We start from the raw sequence: 19,554 nt of genomic DNA, 5'->3' as shown, positions 1-19,554 counted from the left end.
ATTTTTCCTTCTTCCTTCCTCCTTCCCTCACTCTTCCATGACATCACTTCTCTCCACTTTTCTTTCCTTCCTTCTTCCTTTTTCCTTCCCTCCCTCTTCCATGACCTCCCTTCTCTCCACTTTTCCTTCCTTCCTTCTTTCTCTCCTCCCTCCCTCCTTCCCTTCCTTCCTCCTTCCTTCCTTTCTTCCTTCCTCTCCCCCTCTTCCATGACCTCCTTTCTCTCCATTTTTCCTTCCTTCCTTCCTTCCTTCCTTCCTTCCTTCCTTCCTTCCTTCCTTCCTCCCTCTCTCCCTCTTCCATTACCTCCCTTCCCTCCATTTTTCCTTCCTTCTCTCCATTTTTCCTTCCTTCCTTCTTTCCTTCCTTCTTTCCTTCCTTTCAGATTTTCCTGCTTAGAAGTATATAGAGAACATCATATGACAAGTTAAAACCCAAGTTCAAAGTTCTATGTTTCCTTTTGTGTTTAAGAAATGGTTGGGTGATTGTTAATTTCTTCCTTTGCCGTATTCCTGGTGGTGTAGCCTGCCTGTCTTTTGTGCAGCTTTAAAATAGGGTTTTATAATCACCTTTTGGAGGTTATGTAAGGTGGTAGAGAGAGATGGCTTAGGATTTAGCCTGGGTTCATTGCCAAGACCTTCTGGCATTCTTAGAAACACAAAAAACAAATTTATGTCCAGATTGGAAGTCTTGGCTTGAAGAGAGCACACAGGGTTGGCTATTGATTTATTTTTAAACACTTTTATCTCCTACTTTTTACTGATAAAACAGCCGGGGGAAATATTTGCCTAATATTTTGTAAGTGTTAACCTAACCAAAGTGATTCTAAATTGCAACATCGCATTTAGTTAATTGTTAATATAATATCGAGAGAACTATACTGTAACAGTGAAAAATTATTTAATTCCTGCCCTAGAAATCATGGGTTTAGTTTAGTAGAATTCTAGATAGATAGATAGCTGATAGATAGCTGATAGATAGATAGATAGATAGATAGATAGATAGATAGATAGATAGATAGATAGAGAAAATGGATAGATGGATGGACAGACAATTTGCTGCTGTATAAATATTCTTTAATTCCTGCCCTAGAAATCATAGGTTTAGTTTAGTAGAATTCTTATGTATGTGAGAGATAGATAGGTAGGTAGGTAGGTAGTTGGGTAGTTAGGTAGGGATAGATAGATAGATAGATAGAGATAGAGATAGAGAGAGAGAGAGAGAGAGAGAGAGAGAGAGAGAGAGAGAGAGAATGGGTAGACAGACAGACAATTTGCTACTGTAGAAATAATAGAGCTGTCTAATTGCCACTGCAAGTTCTCTGTTAATTTTCTAATATTCGTTTAAAACCGATTGGGTGACCATCTTGTAGCATGGAGTTCCCCAGTTTGCACTTTTCATCTCCATTTCAGAAGAAAACCCAGCCTAATTTCTTTCTCCATGCGCAGAAAGATTTTCAACAAATCCGAAGGATTAGGCATGAAATACCTTTCCTCTTACCTTTCGCTTGCATTCTTAAATACCCAGATTCACCCCAGGTTAAACTTACATGCAAAAAGGAAGGAAGGAAGGAAGGAAAGAGGGAGGGAGGGAGGGAGGGAAGGAAGGAAGGAAGGAAGGAACCAGAATGCATAAGAATGCAGTTATTTTTTAAAATCAAGTACTGCTCCTTTTTTAATTTAAAAAAATGTGCTAAATGAAACTTTTTTCGAAGCGATAAGAAAACTTTTCTGATAACAAAAGCTGTGTTTGATTGCAAAACATTCACAGCTCTAGGCTGGCCAGCTTCTCCAAAGAGACCTCAAAATTGCGTGAGAAAAGGGAGATTTTTACCCAGCGGTGGTTCGTGGTTTGCCTGTTTATCGGATTCACAACTGGAACGCAAAGTCCTTGGGGTGGGGGAATCCTTGCATTGTTGCGTTCGCTTCCTTCCCAACTATTTTACTAAGCCGGTCTCAGAGTCCTTGGGGTTGATCACTTCTAGGCTCGGCTACAGCCACAGAAGTGTGACAATTAACACAACCTACCAGCTCTTTTGTCCAACACAGGCAATCCTCAACAACTCATCTAAACTCAAGTTTCCAAAGTCTTTGCCTTGGAGATTGGATGTTAATATGAATCTAGTTAATTAGTTCATTGGTTTAGATCATCTCTTAAAAGCTGAATTTTAATATATCCCTAAGAGCTGGATTTTAACCTTCTTCCTGGGAAATCTACGGTCATATCTGAAAGCATCTAACCATGTCCTACTTCCTTTTCTGCAAGCATTTTATAGGGACATCTGCTATCAACTTTATTTCATAACTTAAAAAAAAAAAACAACACACGAAATGTGTCGAGTCCATTCCGAGATTTTCCAAATTGGCATTGAGTTGAGTTTGAGTTGAGTTGAGTTTATTGGTCTTGTATGCTGCCCGCTCCCGAAGGACTCCGGGCGGCTTACAATAAACAAGGGAAGGGGATAAATAAACAAAACAACACTTTAAAACACACAACATTCACAGTTACCGTGGGGCTGGATATTTCAAACCAGTTCACGGTTTGAGCCGGGGGGTTGGACTAGAAGACCTCTGAGCTCCCTTCCCACTTGTTCTTTTTTGACAGAGAGGTGTGCCTTTATTTCTAAAACGTAGCTTATCTCCAGGATTTAAGGTTCCTCTCCTTAAAAACTCCATCCGAGAGAACAGCAAGCTTCATCATCTCAAACTCTAGAAAAGGAGCGAATTTAAACCACGCGTGGATTTTGATAACGGCTTCTTGCACAACAATGGGGCTCCTGTCTTTACCAAGCCGCCTTTCCCGTAGACAGTCCCGTACCACGGCGTTCGATGCCGCTTCGCCATCTCTGCCCTGGCATAAGAGAGAGCTTGTGTCTTCCCTCCGCATTGCTCCACTCCCAAATGTGCTTTTGCGTGGGAACAGTGCGTGGGGTTATAAACTGTTGGATGGCCGGCAATCCGAAAGTTGCAGCCACACCTTCTCTACTTTTGACGCATTTGAACATTGCATAAGACGGAGCCGGAGATTTTGGCGTGGCACCAAAATGGGCGTTTGGCAGCTGGAGAGTTCAGCTGCCTAGGGCAGTGTTTCCCAACCTTGGCAATTTGTATGGTGGGTGGACTTCAACTCCCAGAATTCCCCTGCCTGCAATGGGGCCTTGTGGGAGGTGTGTAGAGAGTCTGGCCAGGATGCCAAAAGTTTGGAAATCACCGTCCTTCCGGCTGAATGCAGTGCACTCTAAAAGTATGGGCAAAATATAGAATAGAATAACAGAGTTGGAAGGGACCTTGGAGGTCTTCTAGACTGACCCCCTGCTTAGGCCGAAAACCCTGCACTGGGCGAGGAAACAGATTTAATAAGTAAATAAGACGGAATGGGTTTAACCCATTCGGTAGTCTCTTTTTGCAGTTTGTAACTGCAAAAGTTTGTAATTTGGGGTTTTTTTTCGCTAAAGGGCCACTTTGCAGATTTGAACACGGGGCCCCATCTAACAAAATGAAATTCAATGGTGAAAAGAGTAAGGTTCTACATTTAGGCAAGAAAAACGAAATGCCCAGATACAGTATTGGTTGGTACTTGGCTCAATAGTAGTAACTATGAGATGGATCTTGGAGTCCTAGTGGACAACCATTTAAATAGGAGCCAACCGTGGGCAGCAGCTGCCAAAAAAGCCAACACAGTTCTAGGCTGCATCAACAGAGGGAGAGAATCAAGATCACGTGAAGAGTTAATACCACTTTAGAAGGCCTTGGGAAGGCCACACTTGGAATCCTGAATTCATTTTTGGTCGCCACGATGTAGAAAAGATGTGAAGACTCTGGAAAGAGTGCAGAGAAGAGCAACCAAGAGGATTAGGGGACTGGAGGCTAAAACATATAAAGAACAATTGGTGGAATTGGGTATGTCTAATTTAGGGATGCAGTGGCTCAGTGGCTAAGCTTGTCGATTGGAAAGGTCGGCAGTTCGAATCCCTAGTGCTGCGTAACGGAGTGAGCTCCCGTTCCTTGTCCCAGCTTCTGCCAACCTAGCAGTTTGAAAGCACGTAAAAAATGCAAGTTAGAAAAATAGGAACTACTAATTTTGGTGGGAAGGGAACAGCGTTCCGTGCGCCTTCGGCATTGAGTCATGCCAACCACATGACCACGGAGACGTCTTCGGACAGCGCTGGCTCTTCAGCTTTGAAACGGAGATGAACGAGTAGCACATAGGTGCGAGGGGAACCTTTACTTTTAGTTTAATGAAAAGAAGGACTAGGGGGAAACATGATAGCAGTGTTCCATTATTTGAGAAGCTACCACAAAGAAGAGGGAGTCAAGCTATTCTCCAAAGCCCCTGAAGGGTAGGACAAGAAGCAACAGATGGAAACTAATCAAGGAGAGAAGCAACCTCGAACTAAGTAGAAATTAATCACTGGAACAATTTGCCTCCAGAAGTTGCAAATGCTCCAATACTGGAAGTTTTGAGGAAGAGATTGAACAAATTATTTGTCCAATTGAAATGGTCTAGGGCTTCCACCCTCAGCAGAGGGTTGGACTAGAAGACCTCGAAGGTCCCTTCCAACTCTGTCATTCCGTTATTCTTTGACAGAAAGGTGTGCCTTTTTCTCTAAAACGCAGCTTGTCTCCAGGATTTAAGGTTCTAGTCCTCTAGGAGCAGGACAGGCTCTGTGGACAGACGGGGGGGAAAATGAATTAAGACACAGGTTCTTGAACAAATCACTCCAGAATCTCCCAACGGAATAAGCTTCCAAACGCCCAGCATTCGTGAACCCTGCCTTTCCGAATTATTTGCTCTCACTATTAACAGAAACGGTGTTGGGAAATTCCTCAACAGAAGCCGTGTGTGCCTGTTGGTACGAGTGACAGTCTCATTATATAAAAGATGGCTTTTTTTTTAAAAGGCCCAGGGGGACACGTGGCCGTATTCTGGCCTGTAAAATAAAAATAAAAACCAGCTGTTTAAAAGTCCTTCCTCCCCTTAATTTGTTTTTTAAAAAAAAAACAACAACATCCAGCCTGGGGAAATTCACATTTCAATGCATTCTTGGAAAATTCTATTTTCTGGTGCCAGAGGAAAACCAGCAGGCAAAGGAGAAAGAGAGAGAGAGAGAGAGAGTGTGTGTGTGTGTGTGTGTGTGTGTGTGTGTGTGTGTGTGTGTGTGTCTCTCTCTCTCTCTCTCTCTCTCTCTCTCATACTGATGGCGTCCTGGTCTTGTTGTCTTCCCACAGGCACATTCAGGACCCGGCAAGCCAGCGGTTGACATGGAACAAACCTCCCAAAAGTGTCCTTGTGATCAAGAAGATCCGAGACGCCAGCCTCCTTCAGCCCTTCAAAGACCTCTGCATTTATTTGACCGAGGTGAGCTGGACTCTCTCTTTCTCTCTCTCTTTCTCTCTTTCTCTTTCTCTCCTTTCTCTCCCTCTCTCTTCCTCTCTCCTCTCTCTCCTCTCTCTCTCTCTCTCTCTTTCTCTCCTTTATCTCCCTCCCCCCTCTCTCTTTCTCTCCTCTAGCTCTGTCTCTCTTTCTCCCTCCCTCTCTTTCTCTCCTCTATCTCTCCCTCTCTCTCTATTTCTCTCTCCTCTCTCTCTCCCTCCCTCTCTCTCCCTTCTCTCTTTCTCTCCTCTAGCTCTCTCTCTCTCTTTCTCCCTCCCTCTCTTTCTCCCCTCTAGCTCTCTCTTTCTCTCTCCTTTCTCTTTCTCTCTCCTCTCTTTCTCTCTCTCCCCCTCTCTTCCCCTCTTTCTCTCCTCTGGCTCTCTCTTTCTCCCTCCTCCCCCTCTTTTTCTCCTCTAGCTCTTCCTCCCTCTCTCTCCCCCTCTCTACTCTAGGTCTCTCTCTTTTTCTCTCTCCCTCCCTCTCCCCGCCTCTCTTTCTATCCTCTAGCTCTCTCTCTCTTTCTCCCTCCCTCTTTCTCTCCTCTATCTCTCCCTCTCTCTATTTCTCTCTCCTCTCTCTCTTCCTCTCTCTTTCTCCCTCTCTCTCTCCCTTCTCTCTTTCTCTCCTCTAGCTTTCTCTCTCTCTTTCTCCCTCCCTCTCTTTCTCCCCTCTAGCTCTCTCTTCTCCTTTCTCTTTCTCTCTCCCCTCTTTCTCTCTCTCCCCCTCTCTCCCCTCTCTCTTTCTCTCCTCTAGCTCTCTCTTTCTCCCTCCTCCCCCCTCTTTTTTCTACTCTAGCTCTCCCTCCCCCTCTCTCCCCCTCTCTACTCTAGGTCTCTCTTTTTCTCTCTCGCTCCCTCTCCCCGCCTCTCTTTCTATCCTCTAGGTCTCCCTCTCTCCCCCCTCTTTCTCTCTCCTCTCTCTCTCGCTCCCCCCTCTCTCTCTTCCCCTCTCTTTCTCCCTCTCTCTCTCCCCTCTCTCTCTCCTCTAGCTCTCTCTCTTTCCCCCTCTCTTCCCCTCTTTTTCTCCTCTAGCTCTCCCTCCCTCTCTCTCCCCCTCTCTACTCTAGCTCTCTCTCTTTTTCTCCCTCCCTCTCCCCGCCTCTCTTTCTATCCTCTAGCTCTCCCTCTCTCCCCCTCTTTCTCTCTCCTCTCTTTCTTTCTCCTCTCTTTCTCGCCCCCCCTCTCTCTTCCCCTCTCTTTCTCCCTCTCTCTCTCCCCTCTCTCTTTCTCTCCTCTAGCTCTCTCTCTCCCTCTCTCCCCCTCTTTCTCTGTCTCCTCTCTCTATTTCTCTCTCCTCTCTTTCTCTTCCCCTCTTCCTCTCTCTCTTTCTCCTTCTCTCTCCCCCCTCTCTCTTTCTCTCTCTCTTTCTCTCCTCTAGTTCTCTTGTTGTTGACTTGTTGTTGTCCATGCCACCTTCCTCCTTTCCAGGTGAACAACATGCTGGTGTACGTAGAGAAGAAGATCCTGGAAGATCCAGCCATCATGAACGACGAGAGCTTTGGGTCTGTGAAGAAGCGGTTTTGCACTTTCAGCGAAGGTAATGGAGCAACGGCCAGGTGGATCGAACGGACTGGTGCACCACGTAGTAGGAAGTCTACGAGAAAGAAAATCAGAAAGATGATAGGGGGTTGGTCCTCAGCTTACGACGGCCCCCAGAAAGCTACTTGGTTCAAAGATCCTATGTTGGGAGCTGTGTGATCATGTGACCATATTGCTAGTCAGCCCACTTTTACAACGGTGGGCTGGTTGCAATGCCCGGCAGTCATGTGACTCCCATTCGGGATGGTATTGTAGAAAATAGGCGGAGTGGTGTGGTGGCCTAGAGGCAGCGTTCTCACCTCGCAACCAGGAGGCTGTGAGTTCGATCCTAGGTAGAGGCAGATATTTCTCTCTCTGGGCACAATGAGAAATCTATCTGCCGAACAAAACTCCACATTGGCAATAGGAAAGGCATCCGGCCAGTAAACTCTCTGCTAGCTCCATTCAGTTGCCCAAATTCCACCCCGCAAGGGATTATGGGGTCGTTACAGGATGACGATAATTGTAGGAAATGGGCATTTATTTCCAGTTTCCAACAAAAAGGGTTCACTTAATGACTTAACAGTGGCAAAAGTCATAAAATCAGGCCCAGTCATCTGGTGACTTGCTTTACGCCTCTCACAACGTACAACTAAAAACATGGAGCTGAGTTACGGTCATAACTCAAGGACTGCCTGTATATGGAGATATATTAATTCTAAGGGGGAAATAGGTAGGAGCCTTCTCACCATATCCCATTTTTCTCAACAAATCTTATCAAAGAAGAGTCTGTAAAGAATTTACAGGCTTGGAAAGAATTTAATTTTTGATGTCGAAAAATTGCCAGAAAGCCCACCATGAATATTATGAAATGACCATGGTTAAAACAGGACCAGATGGAAGGGTGTTTCATTCGGTTGTCCGGCTGTATCTTTCCTTGTTTAATGGTAAGATTAAGAATCAAAGATCTTGAAATGTTAATTTCCCCCTGTTTTTTGTAGATTATGACGATATCTCCGATCAGATAGATTTTATCATCTGCCTGGGCGGAGATGGGACGTTACTCTACGCTTCGTCACTTTTTCCAGTAAGTTCCTCTCCAGCCTATTTCTTTACATAACTTAAATCACTTCCGTTATCTGAAGTTGTGTGTTCAGGTGTTCTAAGCCAGTTCCTCAAACACAACAATCCTTCTGAGGTTAACTCCCAAGATTCCTTGATTTAGGAGCGCCAGAAGCCCCGGCAAAAGGTTTCTCTCTCACCGCAGGCTAACAAGACCATCCAGCAGGGAGATGAATCGTTGTCTGCCACATCTATTCATCTCTGCCCCCTGCCTTTGATCCCCAGAGCTAGGGTGGGGCTTTGCTAGCAGCAGTGGCTCTTCCGTCCCGAGGACCGGCCCATAGATTTCCCCTGCTCTCCTCTCCTCTGCCATATCTATTCATCTCCGCCCCCTGCCTTTTATTCCCAGAGCTAGGGTGAGGTTTTGCTAGCAGCAGTGGCTCTTCCGTCCCGAGGACCGGCCCATAGATTTCCCCTGCTCTCCTCTCCTCTGCCACATCTATTCATCTCTGCCCCCTGCCTTTGATCCCCAGAGCTAGGGTGGGGCTTTGCTAGCAGCGGTGGCTCTTCTGTCCCAAGAACTGGCCCATAGATTTCCACTGCTCTCCTCTCCTCTGCCACATCTATTAATCTCCGCCCCCTGCCTTTGATCCCCAGAACTAGGGTGGGGCTTTGCTAGCAGCGGTGGCTCTTCCGTCCCGAGGACTGGCCCATAGATTTCCATTGTTCTCCTCTCCTCTACCTTCAGTGCATCCACAGGTCAGGCACTGGACCCAGCTGTTCCTCCTCTTCCTCATCAGCCACCTCCAGACCTGGGGGTGTTGACCCTCCCATCTGAAGGCTGACGGACAGCCTAGGCTCTGCCTCTGTCTCTCTCACTCTCTCTCTGCCAGCTCCATTTCCTCTTCCCCCTCGGAGCTCCCAGGTTGCCTTAATGCTGATTCTGACTCCCACGCCTCCTCCTCCTCTGATTCGACTACTGGAGGGGTCAACGTCCGACTCCACCCACCCACTCTGGTTTTTTTTCCCTTTCCCAACAGATGAGTGTCCCTCCAGTCATGGCTTTCCATTTGGGGTCCCTGGGCTTCCTCACCCCCTTCAATTTTGAGAACTTTCAGTCTCAAGTCACCCAGGTCATAGAAGGTAAGTTCTTAAGGGGTCCTTCCATTTCTACGGGCTGCTCCTAAGAAGTGTGGGCGTCTTCTCTGGTGGACGGTGTCGAATGGGTGGATTTTGTCTGCCTCCACACTGATCAATTCAGGGTCCCCAAAATGCTTTTGGTGTGCTGTCAAGTTACATCACCAATGGGGCATCGTCATTGAAAGACAGAGGGAGGAATGGAGGGAGAGAGAGGAGAGAAAAGAGAAAGTGAGTGGGGGAAGCAGAGAGAACCGGAGGGAGAGAGGAGAGAAACGGAGGGAGAGAGAGAGAGACCGAGGGAGGGAGGGAGAGAAAGAGAGAGAGATATGGAGAGAGAGGGAGAGACAGGGAGGGAGAGAGGGAGAGAGGAAAGAGAGGAGAGAGAGAGAGATGGAGGGAGAGGGAGACAGAGGGAGGGAGGAGAGAAACAGGGAGAGAGAGACCGAGGGAGGGAGGGAGAGAAAGGAGAGAGAGATGGAGGGAGAGGGAGAGAGAGACAGGGAGAGAGAGAGGAAAGAGGAGAGAGAGAGATATGGAGGGAGAGGGAGACAGAGGGAGGGAGGAGAGAAACAGGGAGAGAGAGACCGAGGGAGGGAGAGAAAGGAGAGAGAGAGAGATGGAGGGAGAGGGAGAGACAGGGAGGGAGAGAGGAAAGAAAGGGGAGAGAGAGATATGGAGGGAGAGGGAGACAGAGGGAGACAGAGACCGAGGGAGGGAGAGAAAGGAGAGAGAGAGAGATATGGAGGGAGAGGGAGAGAGAGACAGGGAGGGAGGGAGAGAGGAAAGAAAGGAGAGAGAGAGAGATATGGAGGGAGAGGGAGACAGAGGGAGGGAGGGAGAGAAAGGAGAGAGAGAGATATGAAGGGAGAGGGAGAGAGACAGGGAGGGAGGGAGAGAGGAAAGAAAGGAGAGAGAGATACGGAGGGAGAGGGAGTCAGAGGGAGGGAGGGAGGAGAGAAAGGAGGGAGGGTGAGGTCTGAATTAAATTCATTCCTCCAAATTGGCTCAGATTGGAAGCAGGTTCTGCCTGTATTATTCCATAAAATGAATCGTGTTTCCGGTTATTCAACGTAGGCCATTCTTTTACTAATTGGCCTTGCTCTTCTAATCCCTTCTTGTCTTAATTCCTCCTGGCAGGCAACGCAGCCCTCGTCCTCCGGAGCCGGCTGAAGGTGAAGGTGATTAAGGAACACTGGGAGAAGAAGGGCATGATTCAGAACGGGATCGAGGAAAATGGCGTGGTCTCTCCGGGTCTGGAAAAAGAAATGTTTAAACAAGCAACTCAATATCTGGTGGGTATCCTTGGAATGTTATTTTTATTTTTATTTCAATTATTTTATTATCTTATGAGTGGTGCGGTGGCCTTAGGGGGGAGCTCTTGCCTCACAGTCAGGAGGCTGTGAGTTCGATCCTAGGAAGAGGCAGATATTTCTCTCTCTGGCCACAATTGGAATGGATCTGCTGAAAAAAGATTCCACTCTGGTGATAAGAAAGGCATCCGGCCAGTAAGCACTCGGCTCCATTCAGTTTCCCCGACTCCACCCCTCCAGGAATTACAGCGGTGTTTTAAAAAAATAAATCTTTAATTTAATTTCATGTTTAATTTAACCTGGGCTTTTTCCCCCTCAATGTCTCGGCAGAATACATGCGTGGTTCTTATATATATATTTATCAGCACAAATGCAACACAAATGTAACAAAGGCAACATTAAAAAATGGCTTTCTGCCTGGATGGCTCCTAGGGTGAGCCGAAAGACAGAAAAGAGAAGCAGTATGCTCCCTCCCATAAATCTAATTTTATTGTTTCCATAGCTGCCCTATTTAACCAGGTGACTTATGAACAGGTCATCTTTCCCCCTTCCTTTCCTTCTCAATATTAATCAGCACAAAGTTGATGAGATCGATTTTCATGGAATGAAATGTTCACCTGTTGAATTGCTTCTAATCTACACACACACACACACACACACACACACACACACACACACACAGAGACGAGTCCTTATACCGGTGTTTTTCAACCTTGGTCCCTTTAAGACCGTGGCTGGGGAATTCTGGGAGTTGAAGTCCGCCCGTCCTAGAGGGGCCAAAGTTGGCCTTAGGCCAAGTTGATGCCTTTCACTCGTAACATACAGTACCTTTTTCTGTTGTTCAGGTCTTGAATGAAGTGGTGGTTGACCGAGGCCCTTCCTCTTACCTTTCCAATGTGGATGTCTTCCTTGATGGTCACCTTATCACCACTGTACAAGGCGATGGTAAGCCCACAGAGCTGGTGGGTACGTTCTGACCCAGCTTCTCAAACACAACAAGCTCTCTGTAATTAAATCAATGATTCCTTTATTAGGTGCGCCAGTAGCTCCGGCAAAACGTTTCTCTCTCACCGCAGGCTAACAAGTCTGTCCTGACACACAGATTCACAGAAGGCAGAGGAGAGGAGAGCAGTGGAAATCTATAGACCGGTCCAGGAGATGAATAGTTGTCTGCTGCATCTATTAATCTCCACCTCCCTGCCTTTTATAACCAGAGCTAGGGAGGGGCTTCGCTAGCAGTGGTGGCTCTTCTGTCCCAAGGACCGGCCCATAGATTTCCACTGCTCTCCTCTCCTCTGCCACATCTATTCATCTCTGCCCCCTGCCTTTGATCCCCAGAGTTAGGGTGGAGCTTCACTAGCAGCAGTGGTTCTTCTGTCCCGAGGACCAGCCCATAGATTTCCACTGCTCTCCTCCTCTCCTCTGCCACATATATTCATCTCTGCCCCCTGCCTTTGATCCCCAGAGTTAGGGTGGAGCTTCACTAGCAGCAGTGGTTCTTCCGTCCCGAGGACCAACCCATAGATTTTCACTGCTCTCCTCTCCTCTGCCTTCTGCGCATCTGTGCATCAGGCACTGGACCCAGCTGTTCCTCCTCTTCCTCATCAGCCGCCTCCAGACCTGGGGGCTGTTGACTCTCCCTCTGAGGACTGACGGACGGCCCAGGCTCTGCCTCTATCTCTCTCTCTCCGACAGCTCCATTCCCTCTTCCCCCTCGGTTGCCCTGAGGCTGACCCTGATTCTCACGCTTCCTTGTCCTCTGATTCAGCTGCTGGAGGGGAGTTAGTTGCCCCTCCCTGTTGTTCTTAAGGTAAACGGTGCTCATTTCTTCCCACTAGGCGTCATTGTTTCCACGCCGACTGGCAGCACCGCCTATGCAGCCGCTGCGGGCGCGTCCATGATCCACCCGAACGTCCCTGCCATCATGATTACCCCCATCTGCCCTCATTCCCTGTCTTTCCGGCCCATCGTCGTCCCAGCTGGAGTGGACCTAAAGGTAGGTTACCTTAGTTGGTTGCCATAACAGGGAATCCTTGCGTTTTGGGCCTGGTTTGAGCAGGGAGACCTTTGGCCTTCTGTGCTCAGCCACAGGGGACCTCGTGGGCTGCTTTTGAGCCCGTCCTGTGGGAGATGAGCAGGCTAAGTTGCAGTATTCGTTTCACGGCTGCCTGCAAAAGGGAAAAAGTCATTAAATGAGGCTGCCCCCCCAGTTAATGATAGCTTGACAGCTTACAACCTAGATGAGAGCTTAATGTAATATAATTCCTTGTGTAGGTAGTGGTCACCCATGGCCCAGTGGATAACGGGGCATGCAGAGCCACGCTGAACCACACAGGAGAAAACAAACTCCTAAAACTCCATAACATCCTGATAGTGCATAACATAACATTCCGAGATGTGCCCTACCAATGACGTCCAGGATTTGACCATATATAGACAGAACTTCCCTGAGCAGTAGATTAGAAATTGTACTTTTACAGGCTGTTTTTAACCACATGCTATTGCTCCTCCTGCCTTTGTCCTATCTCAATAAAAGGGGCTCTCAGACCCCCAATCTGGTCCGTCACTCCATCCCGAGAAAGATCGTGTCCTGTCTTTTCTCCACATTGGCCTCATGGACGAGCCACGGGAACATCACATTTGGTAGCAGTGGATGGTAGCAGAGTCATAATTTTTCTGGAGTGGGACACAGTGGCTCAGTGGCTAAGACGCTGAGATTGTCGATCTGAAAATAGCAATAGCAGTTAGACTTATATACCGCTTCATAGGGCTTTCAGCCCTCTCTAAGCGGTTTACAGAATCAGCATATTGCCCCCAACAACAATCCGGGTCCTCATTTTACCCACCTCGGAAGGATGGAAGGCTGAGTCAACCCTGAGCCGGCGAGATTTGAACCGCCGAACTGCAGAAATGCAGTCAGCTGAAGTTGCCTGCAGTGCTGCATTTAACCACTGCGCCACCTCGGCTCTGTTCGAGTGGTTGAATGTTGAAAAGTCAGCAGTTTGTCGGTTCAAATCCCGAGCACCACGTAATGGAGTGAGCTCCCGTTAACTTGTCCCAGCTTCTGCCAACCTAGCAGTTCGAAAGGACGTAAAAAAATTCAAGTAAAAAAATAGGGACCCCCCTTTGGTGGGAAGGGAGCAGCATTCCGTGCGCCTTCGGGAGTTGAGTCATGCCGGCCACATGACCATGGAGGCGTCTTCGGACAGCGCTGGCTCTTCGGCTTTGAAATTTTTCCCCTCTCTCTCTCAATCCTAGATCATGCTGTCTCCGGATGCCAGGAATACTGCATGGGTTTCTTTTGACGGGCGAAAGAGGCAGGAGGTCTGCCACGGGGACTGGTGAGGATGAACCCAGAATTGGCCAAAGAAAGCTTTTTTTTTTCCCCCCCTAAACCATCAAGAAATGCCAAAAAATGCAGGGGTAAAAAAGTAACAAGGGTCGGCATTCAAAATTGGTTCTTTGGCCTTAGGGAAGAGTTTCTTTTAAGCCACTCTTGATTTAAACCCCAAACACCTGTTCGATTCGAAGCACTGCAGATATTTGGGGGAAGACCAAAACGTTTGGGCTGACCCATTTTCAGCTTGGATTTGTCTTAACTGGCCGCTCTTTTGCCTCCCTTCCAGCATCAGCATCACAACCTCCTGCTACCCTCTCCCTTCGATCTGCTTCCAAGATCCTGTCAGCGACTGGTTCGAAAGCCTGGCGGAGTGTTTACACTGGAACGTTAGAAAGAGGCAAAATCACTTTGCTGTCGACGAGGAGGAAGAATTTTGAGTCTTGGGTACGCATTGGAAGAAAAGAGAACAAAATGGAACTGTCCTTGTGTATAAATATTTGAAGCCTGAAGCTGTACTCCCTCCCCCTCTATATATGACTGTCTGTCTGTCTATATCTAATCTATCTATCTCTTATCTATCTCTATCGCTTCTCCGCCTTTTGGCTAAGATCAAGTGTAGTATCTTATCTCTCTCTCTCTCTCTCTCTCTCTCTCTCTCTCTCTCTCTCTCTCTCTCTCTCTCTCTCTCTATCTATCTATCTATCTATCTATCTATCTATTTGTGCTGATAAATAAATAAAGGGAAACTAGTATAGATGTATTTCAAGCTATTTAGCTCTCATCAGCTAGCCATACCCTTACTGGGATTCGAACCTGTGCGAATCCCAGTAAGGGTATGGCTAGCTGATGAAAGCTAAATAGCTTGAAATACATCTATACTAGTCCCTTTATTTATTTATCAGAACAAATACAACAAATGTAACAAAGGTAACAGTAAAAATATTTGGTTTCTGTCGTGATGAACTCTTGTGACGAGCTGATAGACAGATAATGGAAGCAGTTAGCTTCCTCCATAATTGGGGCATACCAGAGGTTGTGACACTAAATATGTATGTATGTATGTATGGATGGATGGATGGATGGATGGATGGATGGATGGATGGATGGATGGATAGATAGATAGATAGATAGATAGATAGATAGATAGATAGATAGATAGATAGATATTGAGATAGATGATAGATAGGTGGTAGATAGATAGAGATAGAAGATAGATATAGATAGATAGATAGATAGATAGATAGATAGATAGATAGATAGATAAATAGATAGATAGATGATAGATAGATATTGAGAGATAGATGATAGAGATATATAAATATATGTAAATATGTATATCCATTAAAGATACAGTATATCTGTATGGATATACAGATATTGAATTGAATTTAATTTAATAAATTTATAGGCCGCCCAATCCCGAAGGACTCCGGGTGGCTTACAGAAAACAAACTGCAAAAAATAAAGAATTAAAAACAGAATATGGATATAGATATGTGATGGATGGATGGATGGATAGATAGATAGATAGATTAGATATAGAGATATAGATGTATAGATATCTATAGATATCTAGATATAAATATCTAGATAGATATAGAGATATGGATATAGAGACATACACAGGGGTGGGTTTCGACCGGTTCGCACCGGTCCCTGCGATCCGGTTGGTCGCCAAACCCGGAAGTAAGTAACTTCCGGGAACGGCGAAGCCCCCCCCCCCCCCCGCGCCCGCGCGCGCCCGCACACCCACGCCCGCTCCTTACCTGGTTTTTACGAATTCTACGCATGCGCAGAACGCATACAGCGCCTGCGCGATCCTCCAGGAGCAGCTGGAGCATCGCACGGACGCTAGTACGCATGCGTGCGCGAGGGCGCCGCCGGCCTCGATCCAACCGAACTGGTTGGAACGGGGCAAGAAACCCACCCCTGGACATACAGATATAGATATTTCTATATGGAGATATATAAATATAGATATAGATATGTGTAGATGGAAGAATGGATGGATAGATAGAGATTGGTTGGATGGATATATGGATGTGGATATATTCTCTCTCTCTCACACACACACATACACACCATTATAGATATAGATATAAAAAAGTAGCAGGTCCCTCATACCAGCCTTCCAGCTCTCCTATAAGGAACCTTGGAGAGAAGAGGGACAGGCACCGTCCTTTCTCTTCTTTCTTCGGTTTACAAAAAAAAAAGCGTGTTTTGGTTTGTCAGCGGCTGCTTACACACCCCCTTTTTTCCCTTTTTGTGTTTCAGGGAGCCTCTTTCTCTCTCCGTCTCGTGTGATCCGTCTGTCCTTGAAAGGGACCAAGGCAAGCTGGAGTCCTGTTTTTTTTAACCCGCTTTTGGCACCTTCCGAAGTAGTGTTTTTTTTCCTTCAGTCTCTTTCAGATGTTAAAAAAAGAAAGCAGGTGACGCTTGTAGGGATGAGCGACGTTGTGTGAAGGCTCTCCTCCTTTGCTCTCTCGTGTGAATTCTGAAATAATAATTCCGACGCACTGTTCCAAATCCATACGTTTGAGTTATGGGCTAAGTTTGGGGGGGAAAAAACCCCCCACTTGTGCAGACTTTCTTCCAACAACTCGACTTTCCCTGCGGATTTGCTCCTTCGAGGACTTTTGACATGGTCAAAAGCAAGCAAACAAAACGGATGGAGAGAAGAAATCCTGATTTAACAAGCTCTCCGAGGACAGTCCTGTGAAATTCTGCCCGACACAAAAATAGCTAAAGACTCCTATCTTATTGCACCTTCGGTCTTGCTCACCTCTTTCCACGTGGGCCACTCAGGGCTGAAGCTGTTTGAGACAAGGCTGCCTTCAATGGTTTTTTTCAGCCCTAAGGAGTGTGAAGCTGTGGCTGATGGAATGGAGGATACTAAGGACCTCGCCGAGGTCAAAACCACTGCAAGAATCTCTAGCTGAAGTTAGAGGGGGGAAAAAACCCCTTTATATTTTTCATTTGTCTTCAACATACTGTGTCTTTTTTTTTCTTTCTCTCTCCTGTTATATTATCTTCATGTTGTCTAAGTTTCTATCTCATGGAATATGGGGAGAAAGATAAAGAGATAGCTTTTACAAAGATTAATAAAGAGGATGTTTCAAGAATGGGGAACATCCAGACTAAAATACTTTTCAAAATTCTCCACACCCGTACCCAAACGCTTCTTTCGTCTTCGTTCAGGGTGTCCCAGGAATAGGACAAAAGAGGTCATTCCCTCAATTCCAGAGAATCATCAGAACTCTGACTTAGAAAAACTGGCTTTTCTTTTAAAAGAAACATTATTCTTTTTCTAGCTAGTCCAGGGGGAAAAGCCCAGCTGGTTTTTTAAAATTATTATTATTTAAACTTAAGGTGATATATAATGGCCTGCGATCTTGTAATTATGTCCTCCCACGAATTCTGCCTCCAAAATCATTTTTTCAAAGCTTATGGGGCTGTCCTTTCGCTGGGCCAGTCCTGAGCAAACTTCCCCACCTCTTTATCTGTGCACATTTTGGGCTTGGAGGAAGTTAAGGCAAGAAAACCCAGAGTTATTGACCATGCCATGGCCTGAAATCTGAATTTCGCACTGCAGCTGGGTCTTAGCGCCCTCCAGTCACTCTTCCTTGAAAACTCAAATTTCTCTGAATTTACAGTGCAAAGATGTGCAATCGAGCCAGTTCTCTTCGCTGTTAAGAATTGCTAAGATCTCCAATCCTGTGTCTGTTTTTTTTCTCTCTCTCTCTCTTCCTTGCCACCACCAATTTTCAGGCAGAAGAACAAAAGCTGGAGGGATAACAAGCCATGATCGTTAAAAGTCAGGTTAATATCCTGAATGGGGCACCACTTCACGCGGCCTGCTTCCCTTCGAGTCCATTCACGGCAGGCTCTTTTAAAAGCTACCTCCGCGGAGGATTTCTTGCTGATGCTTTTCGACTGGTTTCCTTCCTCTGTTGCTAAATGCCCAACTTCCCCTCTCTCCCTCCCTCCCTCACCCCCTCTCTCGGCAAGAGAGAAAACTATATGGTTTATAAAACCAGCGGTTCGGAAGGTGTCACTGTGCAGTAGGGCGAAGACGGGGCACCGCCAAGTGTGTGAGAAGCATGACGGGCCAAGCAAACTTTCGGAAAGAACATCGGGGCGTTCACCTGAGAGAGGCAGGCATTGCTCAGTCTTTCCAGATGTGGCTCGGGGACTTTTGGGGTTGATGGGACGCCAAATTGGAAGGTCCCAGCTCATATGTTTTTTGAAGAGTTCTTGAATGTGGAGACAGCTGTCTTAATGGTTCCTCGTTGGCCCGTTTGCTTCTCCAGATATTTTTCTGGTCATGTCCTAATGAGGTACGGCCTCCCAAAAGACGTTGAGATGGCCTAGATAGGGGATGGCATGCGAACCGATGGCGTGCGTGGCACACGGAGCCATCTCTGCGGGCATGCAAGCTGTCGCCCAGGTTAGCTCCACTGCGCATACGTACACGCCTCCCGCCAGCCAGCTGGTTTTCGGGTCTCTGCTAAGAGACGCATGCGTTTTGGTGCTAGCAGGCGTCCCCTGAAGCCTTCCGGGGCCAAAAAACGGGGCAGAGGGTACGGTGTGCCCCTCCACAGCCCGTTTTTGGTCCCAGGAGGCTTCAGGGAGGCCTGCTAGCACCAAACTAGGAGTTGCACGTACATGCGCACGGGGAGTGGTGGGGCTGCAGGGGACATTGAATTATGGGTATCGGCGTGCATGCACGCATGTGTTCTTTCGGCCCCTGAGGGACAAAAGGTCCGCCATCACTGGGATAGCGGCTGGTCCAATTTGTAGATTTATTTATTTTTTTAACCTCATGGTCACTGTTCTTAACTCCAGTTATAAAGGCATCCCTGCGGTTGGGGATTCTGAATTTCCTTGCGAAGAGCCTGACATTTCTTATTGTTTAATGCTTTGAAACCATGTACGATATTGCCGAGCAAGGAACTCTTTTCCAGATCTTTTCCAATAAATCTTGGAGGTGGTGGTTGGTTCCCCCACCCCCCCCCCCCGGCCACTCCCCCACCGTGCTTTTCATCTCAAAATCGTTGTAATAATCCTTAGAAGAAAAGGTAACATGGGTGAGGGGGAAATGATACCTTACAGGGTTAAGAGGATAATTGCATCTAATACATGGAACCCAAAATGCAATTGTGTTGAGTTGGGTAGGGTTGAACCCAACGTTGACTCAACAATCAACAATGGTTTGCAGCTTAGCAGAATGTGTGAACATGGCCATTTGGTATAGAGCCAAAACACTTCTAAAATGTTTTATAGACTTCTGACTGCAATGGAGACGAAAACTTTCTGCTGTTAAGTGAGGCAGTTAAGTGCGGTTTGCCCTATTTTACGACCTTCCTTGCCACCGTTGTTAAGCGAATCACTGCAGCTGCTAGTAACCTGGTTGTTAAGTGAATCTGGCTCCCTTATTAGACCTTGCATGTCGGGAGGTCGCAAAGGTGAGGACATGACCCCGGGACACAGCAACCGTCGTAAGTTGCAATCGGCTGCCTTTTTAACCACATACTGCGGTTAAAACGGTTGTAATTGTGAAAAATAATCCTCATTCGCCTTTTCCAGTGCTGTTGTAACTTCGGTCACTAAAACAACTGTTTGTAAGTCGAGGATTATCTATGTTAGGGAGGCTGTAACTTTCCCTTTACCAAAGATAACCAGGTCGCATCCAAATTGATCCTTGAGATGCGATAAGATTGCGCCAGAAGTGGCCGATTATAAGGGAGGCTGTCGTCAAACGGCAAAATGGGATTAGGCCTCCCAACGGTAAATTAACTGATCACAAGCATGTGA

General features: G+C 46.7%; 1 protein-coding gene across 2 annotated transcripts in view; it reads left to right on the top strand.

The window, feature by feature from the left end:
• Positions 1 to 16,883, top strand: part of NADK (NAD kinase) — a 49,104-nt gene extending 32,221 nt beyond the window's left edge. For both annotated transcript variants that reach the window (XM_087702350.1, XM_087702351.1), the window contains 10 exons: positions 5,227 to 5,356; positions 6,799 to 6,907; positions 7,890 to 7,975; positions 8,991 to 9,093; positions 10,228 to 10,382; positions 11,246 to 11,345; positions 12,239 to 12,396; positions 13,659 to 13,741; positions 14,027 to 14,184; positions 16,015 to 16,883. In XM_087702350.1, coding sequence (XP_087558476.1) covers positions 5,227 to 5,356; positions 6,799 to 6,907; positions 7,890 to 7,975; positions 8,991 to 9,093; positions 10,228 to 10,382; positions 11,246 to 11,345; positions 12,239 to 12,396; positions 13,659 to 13,741; positions 14,027 to 14,177 — 1,075 coding nt within the window. In that variant the 3' untranslated portion in view covers positions 14,178 to 14,184; positions 16,015 to 16,883. The remainder of the gene's footprint in view (positions 1 to 5,226; positions 5,357 to 6,798; positions 6,908 to 7,889; positions 7,976 to 8,990; positions 9,094 to 10,227; positions 10,383 to 11,245; positions 11,346 to 12,238; positions 12,397 to 13,658; positions 13,742 to 14,026; positions 14,185 to 16,014) is intronic.
• The last annotated feature ends 2,671 nt before the right edge of the window (positions 16,884 to 19,554 follow it).

This window comes from Thamnophis sirtalis, unplaced genomic scaffold (assembly GCF_051295495.1).
Source record: "Thamnophis sirtalis isolate CommonGarterSnake01/CBP01778 unplaced genomic scaffold, rThaSir2_p1.2 scaffold_15, whole genome shotgun sequence".
NCBI classification, from domain to species: Eukaryota; Metazoa; Chordata; class Lepidosauria; order Squamata; family Natricidae; genus Thamnophis; species Thamnophis sirtalis.
This window is presented reverse-complemented; position numbering and strand designations above follow the sequence as displayed.